Raw genomic sequence first — 12,342 nt, 5'->3', positions numbered from 1 at the left:
AAAGTCTCTTAGAATTTTTATCTGCCTGAAGACCTTTCAGTAGAAGTTATTACACCGTCAGTTTTGTAAGATGGTCAGTAATCAATACAGAAATTCATTCAATAGCTGCAAGAATAGAAACCAGATCATGATTCTCAAGTCATCCTCTGATAAGAGGATAGTCTGGTGAGCAGAAAGCAAAGAGAATGGCACTAATTTCGTCACTCAGTCTTCCTCCTCTGATGATTTGAAGTGTAAGATTTTATCAGTGAAGTACTAGATAGTATCCTGCAAGAGAAAACACTCAAAACAACCTCCCAAAAAAATAAGTGTTGCTTCTTGTTTCACTGCTACTATTTACATGTCCTAATTTAACAGGATCCCAAAATCATATTCTGTACCAGGTAACTAACACGCTTTCTTAGCATGTTTAAAGCTATGCTTTAACATAAATTATATAAAAGCTTTCGTAGAAAATGATTTTTTAAAAGCTGTCATTGTAAAAGGCTAAAAGCTACTGAAAAGATTTTACTATGTCTAATATTATCATATCCTGACATCTCAACTTGCCAGGGTGTGAAGAAAATGCTGTATCTCACTAGAAAACCCAGATATCTATCAGACTTTAACAATATTGCTACTTTATGACATGATTGCACATCTTTGGTAGGAGCCAGAAGAATGAAGAGTTCGAGGTATAGTCCCCCATTGTCAAAACAGAGAAGAGCCAGTGAGTTTGGAGAACCAATGGCCATACAGGCCTCTTACAGGAGTTCATCTTATGAGGAAAGAAAAAGCCAGAAGCTGTCAGGGGACATTCATTTAAACAGTATTCAAATACAAAATTCTATACCTACACCCACTAAAAATAGCATGTTAAAATGCCACAAGAAGATGGAAAAAAACCCAAACCTATCCTTTTACATAAGATTGCTAAACAGAAAGAAAAAAGGTAAAAAATAATGATTCTAAAGCAAACACTTGTGAATGATCCAACAATGGAACAAACACCCAACATTGTTAATGTTCCCTATACACAGGAAAACTGGAGTCAGTAACTTTTAAACAAAATTATCCTCTAGCTATGTAAACATTTATTCAGCAATCATATCTTAGGAGAGGGCTTAGCACTCAATTCCAGGGACAGCAGATTTGATCCTTCTCACCTCACTGAGTCTCTGCTGAAAGCTGCCCTACCAAAGGGACTAAGTAAACAAGTCTAGTTCATTTGATTATATTTTATATTGACACAAAAACTGTCACAGATCCTGACAGTTGTGTTACTTTGTTGGTACAAAAATATTAAGGAAATAGTTATGATATATTGCTTCCCAAGGTTATATAATTCACTTATTCTGCTTCTATAGTGTTTGAATGTGCAAACTAACCTCATTCCTATCTCACAGGGTCCGAAATAAGATTTGGGAGGGAGTACAGGAACATGCAAGAAAGATAAATTATACCAAGTCACTCAGATAAACATAAATAATTGGAGAAAACGGATGAAAACCTCCTGCCACACGTGTATGGTACGAGTGTCATATTTTGTCAGATTTTTTTCTGCTCTGTGAAGAAGTCGGCAAGTCTGCTGGAGAGTGGGTGTTCTGTGGAATGAATCAATGGTGTCTAGAAATTGCAATACAAAAATCTAGCAAAAAACTTTACTTTTCTGAAACATGTTAAAACTAAAAGAGGAGAAACTATGCCCAAGTGAGACTGTAGTGGGCGTCACACCCTTCATTCCAAAACCACAATTAACTTTCATTCATAGACTGCCAGGAGCAAAACTCTCTTCAACATTACATAGCAGTTGTTATAGTGGGACAACTATCAATGGTCTCTTCCCTCTAGTTTTGAAACAGCTTTGATATTATCACTGAAAAAAGGAAGTAGCATTGATTTCTCCCACCTCCCCGCACTCTCCAGTCACTCCCTAAGGGCAGCGATACTCACTGGTCCTCTCTGTGGTCTCTTTTGCTACAGAAAATAAAGTGACTAACAAAATAAACTTTGTCAGGAGATCCTGGACATGGAAGATCAAGAAATGTAATCAAGGAAGTATGAATTTCAACACAGTCCAGCTCTTGGGAGGAAGGAATCTGTATGGTTTTCAAGCCATCCAAGCCAAGCCTGGTCAGACTGAGTCAGTCAGCAAGCCGTGTAACACGAGTTACTCTGAGCAGCAGAGGGCTCAGACATCGCTAATTCACTTCGAGCACCAGCAAGACACTGTTCTACTGTGTAATTAGCACTGAAATTGCCCCTGGCACCACAGTCTACAGCATCCCATACCTAGGAGATTTTAAAATTAGTGGGTCGAGTTTTTTTTCTTTTTAGTTCCTACACAGGGATAACTTAGGACGATTATTTCAGTCAAGTGAGCCACCAGCTTGTGTGCAAATTAGGACTGACCGACACAATGCTTGGGGTTTGTGGGCATGCCCTGGAACTTCAACACGTTACGTGGCCAGACATGCTATACACCAGTAATCTATTCATCAGATAAATTTCTAGGGGAACATCAAGCCCTCGTTTCTCTTTCTCCCTTGTAGCATTTCCTGGAAAAGGCTGTTTCTCTTCATGAGAACACTACTTTACCACTCTGCACCTCTATAAATAATTCCATGAACATGATTAGATAAGTCCCCCTTTTCCAGGATGACCCTCCTGCACAGTCTCTGAAATTTCTCACTAGCCCATCCACAGACCCCTGCTTTGCTGGCTAAGTCTCTGACCAGCACACAAAGCCATGTTTCTCTGGCCATGAAACAAATTAGATTCCAGCAGAGACTTTATGGCTGTCAAACTGCCTGGAAGAGTTTAATGCCAAGCCAGCCAACACTGTCCCTCCCCTTCAGGGAACACATCAGCCTAGGAGATGAGTAAGTAGCAAACATTACAGGAATGGGCAGCATAAATGAGCAAAATGACTCTCCATGTTCTCAGTACTACAGGGTGAGAAAGATGAAGTAGCATGTGAGAATGTGCTACTATCACTTATGGGATATGAAAGCAATATCATCACTTTCGTCAACAATTTGAGAAACACAGAAATAAAATTCATTCCTCTTCTGGACAAAAAGAATATAAGCAAGTGATATTTTAAGTGTACAAGGTCAGCTTGACCTTTTTAATACATTACCATCTATCAAACAGCTTTCTTAAATCATGATTTCATGAAGTATTTTACTGAGGAACTGCATAAGCTTGAGCAAATTAGTTTACTTCTAAGTTGTTTTTTTTTTTAAAAAAAAAAAGCAAAAATAAACTTCCTGACCAATTCTTGTCATGTGTCAGAAAGCACATACTTTGAGTAAGTCTTAAAGAATGACAGCTAAATATTTACAATCATTAAAGAAATATTTGCCAGTACAGTGAAGAGCCCCAAGTTTAAATGTTTCCTATTTATTTCAAAAATAAACATCTAAATGCAAATTCAGTATTCATTACAACAGGTTTTTTTCTATGGATTTATGTAGCCTTACAATTTGCATTAGTGCACCAAGGGATCATGATCATCCTGTTATCTTTAGGCAGTTAATTACAACTGACCAAGAGTAATTTAATATTGAGGACATTAATAAAGCAGTTTAAAAGAATCTCTGTAACTGCTTTGTGTAAAAGAGGGTCATAAACAACCGTTAGTCTCCAAGAATGAATCTAGTTGAATCATTTACCCAAATGATTATTATTCTGTCCTAAACTGCATGTATAATGTAGACAATTACTTTATTATCTTTCTCTTTAATTAAATTACTTTTTTTTCTAACTTTCATTCTTGACCTACTGAGCAATGGGAGCAGCGCCATAATTCCCTAGACAGCCACATGCTAAAAATAAAAGAAGAATTCTTGCTTGAACTTTCAGTCTTTCCTTCATTAAGTTCAATGTTATTTTTTAAATTCTTCTCCTATCTTGTTCTTCCAGAGTACTGTAAATGTATAATTTTGTGCATGTAAAAATTGATGCCAGCAAACAATTGAGCTCTGCTCTTTACTTCCCTTACGAATGTACACTGCACTGGAAACGTGAGAATGGATGCCAGGGCTTACAAGATTCAATACAGGCTAGCAGAAAGTTCTTCTGTGTAGAAGACCAGAAAGGAATACACTAAATGCATTACAGAAAAATCATGTGCCAGCTTTCCATGGTTTCTCCATGGTTTGTTCTGCTTTATTAGTTTAAGACAGATACACTTAGATAGTATGCGGAGTAATCAAAAATTCAGTGTCAGTTTGTTATTTGGTGGTTTATAGAGAAAAAAATTCTAGAATAATTGCAGAATGAAAAGCTTCTTAAAGCCTAACACATCTAGCAAGGAAAAAAAAATCCAATCCAGAGCACCAAAACCATCAAATCATTCATTTTGTGCAAGGCACTATAAAACGTGGTTGGCTATGATAGCAGGGGGCTAAGTTCAATAACCCAGGAGAACCTGCCAGTCTTGTTCCTATTTGGGTAACTTCTTGACAGACACAGCAGGTAGGGAGTGCAAAAAAATCCCAACCAAACAGGCAACTCCCCCCCCACCTCCCTAAACCAGTAGGTTTCTGCACATTTCCTGCCAAGAGAAGGGAAACGGGGTCTCTTTGTATAAGCATGGATGCTGTTTGCATCTCTTTCACACTTCAAAAAAATCTCATACTGATCACGACCTGTACAGTGTATATACAGAAAGCAGAGGGGAAAAAAAAAGATTACTGTGAAAAGCACTGAACACACAGCAATAAAATACATACTTTACTAATGTTTGTTTCCATGAAAATTCTAACATGTACTGTAAACTGAATTTTTCTAGCTCTTCTTGGAGCAGCAGTGTTATTAAGCACCTAAACAGCCCTCCTTAATCTAATTGCATAAGTTAGCAATTCAATTTTATATTTGCTGTTCAATTGTTTACGTTAACCTTTAGACCTCTTCAGGGAAGGAACGTGTTTAACTAAGAGCAGCTCAGTACTATGAGAGCACCAGTATTATATTTTAATAGTAGAGATACAAAAAGTTTACAAGTATTCTCTGATTAAGGCTCAGCTTTTTAGCTTCAGCAATAACTCAGTCTTTATTTAAATTTAAATCTGAGATTTATTCACTTCTCATTTGTAAGATTTTACTCCACCAGCAGGTTCCACGATGTTCATTAGCAGAGAAATGAAAATGTCTTGGGACTCTCCAGATTAAGATACTCTACGACATACGACTTCCAATGTTTACTATCAGAGTATCAAGCTCCATCATTCAAGATATAGTTTAGTCTCACCAAAATTCCTCATGTAATAATATACCAAAAGTACCAGCACCATCAATTTTTAAGAGCTATTAAGTTCTCATTATGCTCATAATAGCTTATATGTAAGGTCATAAATACACAGTCATATCCTTAATCATACCCAAGCAACTACCAGTGTAGCAACTCAACTGCATGGGTATAAGGAGAGTTTGCACATAAAGCTACACATGTATTTCTCTCATACATATTTATATGCCATATATATACTATCAATAATGCCCCACCATACCTATTGTACCAAAGAACGTCTCAGATAATACACAGAAGTTACAAACCAAGTAGACTTGAACTGAAAACTAGAGAGAAAACACTGAAAGCATCAGCATATTTGTCAAGACATTCTTCAAGTCAGAACAATTATGATTTTCTAGACCATCTAGATGTTCAATATTTGAACAATTCGAATATTTGACAATTCAATATTTGAAGAAAAAGTAACATATGCAAAGAAATCCACATTGCACCTCAAATGAAAAAAAACCAATACAACACCTTCTCATCTACACATATTTTGTTCATGTGATCCTGTTCAAAAATAAATTTTAAAAGACTTTGTTGGGAATAACAGCTACTCATTAGAGCATTTAATATTGGTTAAGATAGAAAACAAACAAACAGGTATAATCTGTATCTTTAGAACAAATGAACAGCCACAATTCCAACAACTCTGAGGTGCACAAACAGCTCACAAGGAGGGGACACTCCCCATATTTCTGTATTCTAACCAATAATAAAATTCTTAGCCAGACAGAAGTTTAGGAGATGTGTTCAAGAAGAACAAAGCTGCTGCTTTTTCCACTCACTGCAAGGCAAGCCTTTACCATAAGCATTACATTGCATAAAAGTTCTTGGAAGTTTTCCTAGACAGAACCACTGCCAATGCTGAAGTTACTTCAATAGCTTGTGATCATCCACAAAATGGTTTTCTGAACCCGAACAATGGTTTTGCCCGTTTCTACAGTGAATTTAGAAACAATTCTCACTACTTCAAATAAAAACTCTGCAAGAAGTATGAGAAATAAGGCAGTGATGCAGAGTATGGCAATTTTTGATGTAACTCCTTTAGTCAAATAGACATTTCAAAACTTTTTCAGAAACATTAAATTCTTAAAAAGAAATCATACCTGATACTCTTCTGTTGTATCGGTTAACAACTGGAGCTGCAAAAGAAACAAATCAAAATTACAAATGCTATTATTACAAAGTCATCATCTTCAATAACCAAGATACATTTTTACTACACAAATCCCACAAAAATCTCTCAACAAAAAATTAAAAGCTTCGATATATTGAATATCTATAGGATGGAGGGTAAGGAGGGTTTTTTTGTTGGTTTGGTTTTTTAACCAATTATGAAAAAAATACCTCTACAGATGTTACTCACTCTGAACCCACCATCAATGCCCAGCCTGCTTTACGTGGCATTATTACAAAATATACAAGCACTTTAAGTTAGTTATACCTACTTAACACAGATCAAAAGCTGAGAGAACTTTTTAGCTAGACTGTTCTATACACCCACACAACCCAAGCCATGTAACCCTTCAAGGCAGCGCTCTCATACTAAATCCATTCATCTATCCCTGATCAAGACTATCTTCCATAAGGGCACACATTTCAAGTGAAAAATTCAGATATTGAGGATCCATTGTTTCATTGCTTCTTTGCTCATGCAGTTAGGTATCTAAACTTTATCAATAATTTGGGATTAAATTCTTGACTTTCACTATGCACATGCATTTTGACATTAACCCAACTTTTAGTAAACAGTGTTATGTCCCCCTTCCACTGTAACCATGTTACTGTCTTTGTGAGTTGCTTCAGTTTCAACACAAAAAAACACCAACCTGTAAACCTTCACTCAGAACAAAACCAAAATACCTGCTCCCCTTCACCACTAAGAATCAAAATTTTATTCTGGAAGCTCCATGCTTTCCCATTCCTCTTCCCCTCAACCAATAATTGCATTTTTCCTGATACAACCAGTGACCTTTCTATTCCACTCTTTAAACATTTAAAAATTAGATGAATTATACTTATACCACATCAAAGCATGTGCATCACAGAAACAAGGTTATTAAACACATGCTACCAAACTCTTAATGTTCCCATCACTTCTTAAAAGTCAGAAACTTTTGAGTCTCAGCATCACCAGCATGTGAATAACAATGCTTCTAGCAAATACAAAAAGAACTCCGCTTCTTTTAAGCATCTACAACCACCCTGTGTCTATATTAAAAAAACATAACTAAGAATAATATTGAAAAAACAAGGTCAAAATTATTGTGTATTCTGTTACAACGATAAAGGAAATCATAGGTTGAGAGAAAAAATAATCAGGTTAGCTCCATAGAGCTTTCAGCCAAATCTATCAACAAGGAGGCAATATCCAGCTTAAAAAGAAGCTGAGGATTAAAAACAAGATTGACTTGAATTTTACAGTTTAGATCAAGACCTAAACTTCTATAACACAGCATAATCCTTATAAAAATAACATTGACACAGTGTTTCCTACATCAAGCTTGAAGAGGTTCAAAAACACTGATAAACCCATGAATTCAAGAAATTTCATTTTCAAACCTTTAAGCAATTTTTGACAGCAGCAATCTTTCCTGAAAATAAGGGCAGCAAGCATTGCACTTCTGAAAGGACAACACAGATGCAAGAAGATGCACCACCTTAAGGAGAGACCAGCATTTGGAACAGAGATCTATTCTGATTTGTTAAGCAAATGCAGCTCCCTGAACTGAAGATTTCTATGCATTTTGCCCTATTCTGAACTTTTTCACATGGGCCTGCCTGTGACCACCAGTGGCAAGAGAATCCTGCTCTAGACATTGATCTGCCCTGCAGCAGTACGTTCATTCTTGTCCCCAGTTTACTGAGCTAGTTTAACTACTCAGTTAGTAAGCAAATGTTGGACTGTACCTAGAGCCACAGACAAATGCCTACCAGTCCTAAGATACTCAACAAGAAGAGGAGCAAAACAAATGAGTTCAGTTCCTGCTACAAAGTAATTTATTCCAAGATAAATAGTAAATTCAAACCATAGTTTGATAAATTTGCATTCAAAACACCTCATCTAGGTCATAACAGTTTCAATTAAGTGATTAACTAGTCTCATATTCAGATACTTTCAATCAACACCATTAGTAAGTAAATACATGATTTTATTTCAGGCACTGTCCTGCACATGCCATCTTTCTTCTCCACTTTTGCCTACTGCACTCATTTTTCATTCATGTTTAAGAATAACATTTTAACACATTTGAGTAAAACTAATATACTACAGAAAACTCTGACATACTTTGGGTACCACAAGAAAAAAAAAAAAATCCATTTTTCAAAGACTAAGGCTTCTTTTAGAAGAATTTATCCCATAGCAGGGTTCAGTGTCATCAAAACACTATCAACTTTTCCACAGTGTTAAAAACAAGAAAAACAAAAACATAACCTTTTAAGGACAGTTAAGAGAGCACTTTTATTCTTCCTCCACAAAGCTTTTAAGATCAAAATGATAGTTTGCTTTTCTTACACCAGTGACAGTTTTTAACATGTATAAAATTTCAGGTTTACTTTTATACGTTGTCAGAAGATGACTATTTTTATGCTAAGGAGAAAAAAATGACATTTCCTACTACAGAAGATTAGCACTTTTGTTCTGGCTCACCAATGAAAACCTCTCTTTGTTTATGATTATTTTCAACATGGCACAGGCAGTGCAGCCACTCCTATGGCATCCTTGTGTTTTGCTATTAGAAGTACACAGAGAAAGGCCTGACATCAAGGACTGCTGAGAGAACAACTAATGAAGGTCCCACACACACCTAGATTAATCTGTGGACACATTCCAAAAAACATTAGATGGAGCGGAAGGGAAAAATACATGTACTGTTAACCCAGCCTATTTCCAAGACCAAGCACAAAAGGGCATTTAATGCACTAATTGTAACCTCACACGCCAGAAGAGCCATTAGAGCACACCTCTGCCTGCACAAGACACACCGACATCCTCACCAGAGCTGATATCTTCAGTAATTAAAAAAAACCAAAATTGCTGCTTTGAAACAGAAAACAATTCAATTATTTTGCACTTACATGGTCAGTTATACTTTAATTTCAGAAATTATAATGAGAATCAAAGCTTGCTGCAGGACAATTGCATTGCTAACTCTCCATTATGTCAAAATCTCCAGGAACGTCCAGGCTCAAAACGTCTCGTACCTTTGGCACGGTCCCCACTTTCACTTGGCTCACGGGAGCCAAGCCCCAGTAACTGGGTAAACACAAGAAAAACTGAGGTCTATTAAACCATTGTACCAGAAGAGACCAAAACGGCCCAATTTCCTCCCTGGCAGCCAGAGGCAAGCGACAGCAGCAGAGGGAAGGACTCGGCACAGCGACCCTCCTCCACTGGGCCCCAAAAATCAGAGACGGCTGCTGAACACGTGCAGGTTTTCCATCCTGTCCTCAGGCACAGGCCGAACTAAGCACTAGGCAGGAACATTTAATAGGGGCTGTTTCAGACTGGAAAAAAATTACAGATTTCTGGCTCTGGGGTTCTTTTTTATTTACAATTTTAATTTCAAGAACCAGTCAGTTTTCTAGTTTAAATCAAATATTTAATAAGTAGTTATCAACTTTGTGTCAGTAGTGCTTAATCCCACTCATTCCCATTCTCCTTCTTCTGCACTGGGGATAAAAAAAAAAACAAAAAAAAAACAAAACACCAAAACCCACGGAATAATGGGCATTCATTCATATTTATGAATACCACATATGTAGCATAACCAAAGAAGAAACAATGCTGCAAGGGTACTCAGCTTCCCAATTTCAAAACGATTTTATACTGCCTTCAAAGTGAACTCTGCAAAACTGAGTCACATACCTATCTGCTAAGACTGCACAACCTCTCTCCCTCAAAGTTATGTCATACCATTTATTTAATGAAAACTATTTGAATCATTTACACAAATCAATACTGTACATTCTGTTAGTTAAGTTTTAAAATATGTACCTTATATCAAACAGCACCACTATCATGCAGCTATGCTACTTGTTTGTGGCTCCACCCCATCTGGTTTTCTCTTGAAAAATTAGGGATATAAATTTCAGAAACAAAGGCTGGTATATGATGTTGGGAACCACCAAACTCAAAAACAGATTTTTTTTTAAAAATTATTTTTAAAATACTTTCCAAAAAAGAAAAAACAGTAATTTCTCCAATATTCTTCAGTTTGCCTTGGTATTGAGATTTTCTTTGAAATACCTGATGCTGGATTTTTGGCTTGCCATGCTTAACTGACAAGTGAGGTCTAACTAATGGCTACAGGCCAGTGTTAAAATTCAGCCCCACAGGTAATAAAGTATATAAACAGGATGCAGGTAGTACCTTTTTTACCCCTGCTTTAAAAAACAAACCAACAATTGAAGTATTTAAGCCAAAAAAGTGACAGTAAAATCCTTCTCCAACTTTTCAAATCAGCTCTAAAAGAGCACTTTTCCTACCATGCGTGGGATCCCTTCTTTGTCAGTGTACTGCAAAGTGACTGGTAATAAACACCAGCAAGCTTTTTAGAAGTTATACTACTACCATAATAGTCTAAGTTATTTATCATATTCATAAGCATTGTACAGTTACAAAAGACACTTAAGCTTTGAAATGAACAGAAAAGTTACAACAGTCATTCTCCCAGTTCTTGCTATCCTTGTCTTACACATACTAAGAACACTGAATTCTTACAGAAAAGATAAATAAAACTTGAAAGATCGGTTCAGGGTCACAGGAAACAAACTCAGGGACAAGTGAAGAACTGGCATTCCAGGCACAAGCTTAGGGTACTAAATGTTACTACTCTGTACTGGATACCTTGAAAACCTTTTTTTCCTCTTCCTTCATAAGCATTTTGGTTTGTACTAGGACCTGTGAACACTTCCTAATTACAATTACAGATAAAAATTCTCCACATACTGACTGTTTCTCATAACATCATGATTTATAGCAATAAAGTTACACTACTATGCACACAAAATTTCAACACAGTTCTCTCATGTAACACTCCAATTTTTTTAAATTCTCCTGATGAAAGATGGATCAAAGTTTGTAACAGGCTGCATAAATTCAGGAGTATAACACTCAGTGTTCATAGGACATAGGCACAAGATACCAGCTTTATTAAAACAAATTAGCAGAAATCAGTGATTTCCAGAGTAACTTTCCCATCAAATCATGGCACAGAATCATCCTATGGGAACACAGATAACAAGAGAAGCAGCCTGTAAACTGCTCTTGTTTAACAAGTCAATTAAGATTATCCAAACAATACGTGAGTTGACACTATAAACTATTAAAGCTGAAATACCAGGAGCGGAGTGGAGTATAAATCTGAGGCGTGACTGTCTCTATGGAATGTTATATCAGGTTACGATAAGGAAGTGCCAGACTACAGCTGTCAAACTGTTTTTCTACACACCAAGATGCTAATGGACTTACAATAATATGAACCATCACAACTATGAGAAAGTTTAAAGACTCAAGTATACTTTTTAAGATTCTTTGTACTTAAGAAGTAATGCTATGGCAAAAACAAGACTTGAATCATCAGATATGATAATACATTAATAAATGCAAACCTGGACTTATTTTTCAATGAGTAAAATAAAGGGGTTCTCTGTAACTATTACTACTATACTAGTTACATATCCATGATTTCCTTCAGGATGCCTCTTCTGGACAGTGGCACATTCCACCTATCCCTTCCAGATCTCTGCTTGATCAGGTGGGAAGCGTGAGTTGGGCTATAAACTACTAAAATTTTTTCAGCAGCAGTTCTGGAACCCAATGGTCCACATGTTTCTTTCAGAAAAGCAAAACAAACAGAAACGGACAAGAGTTTTATAGGTGCCAATTTTTTTTTTTTTCCTTCTATTCTCCCCACCCCCCCTTCACAGGATGGAAACTCAGAATCTGGTTAGAGACAGGCAGGAGAGATTCTGATGGTGTCAGCTGAGGCATGCCAGATATTGGGAGGATGACAAAGGTCAGGGAACACTAGGGGGAAAGCAAGTTCTTTCTG

General features: G+C 36.6%; 1 protein-coding gene across 1 annotated transcript in view; it reads right to left on the bottom strand.

Moving 5' to 3' along the window:
• Positions 1–9,542, bottom strand: part of PRKAR2A (protein kinase, cAMP-dependent, regulatory, type II, alpha) — a gene marked incomplete at its 5' end in the record, with an annotated part of 40,694 nt that extends 31,152 nt beyond the window's left edge. The window contains 2 exons of the mRNA XM_008935905.1: positions 6,391–6,426; positions 9,491–9,542. Coding sequence (XP_008934153.1) covers positions 6,391–6,426; positions 9,491–9,542 — 88 coding nt within the window. The remainder of the gene's footprint in view (positions 1–6,390; positions 6,427–9,490) is intronic.
• Positions 9,543–12,342: the final 2,800 nt, after the last annotated feature.

This window comes from Merops nubicus, unplaced genomic scaffold, assembly GCF_000691845.1.
Source record: "Merops nubicus isolate BGI_N331 unplaced genomic scaffold, ASM69184v1 scaffold35772, whole genome shotgun sequence".
Lineage (NCBI taxonomy): Eukaryota > Metazoa > Chordata > Aves > Coraciiformes > Meropidae > Merops > Merops nubicus.
Note: the sequence above shows the minus strand (reverse complement) of the source record. Positions and strands in the feature narration are given on the sequence as shown.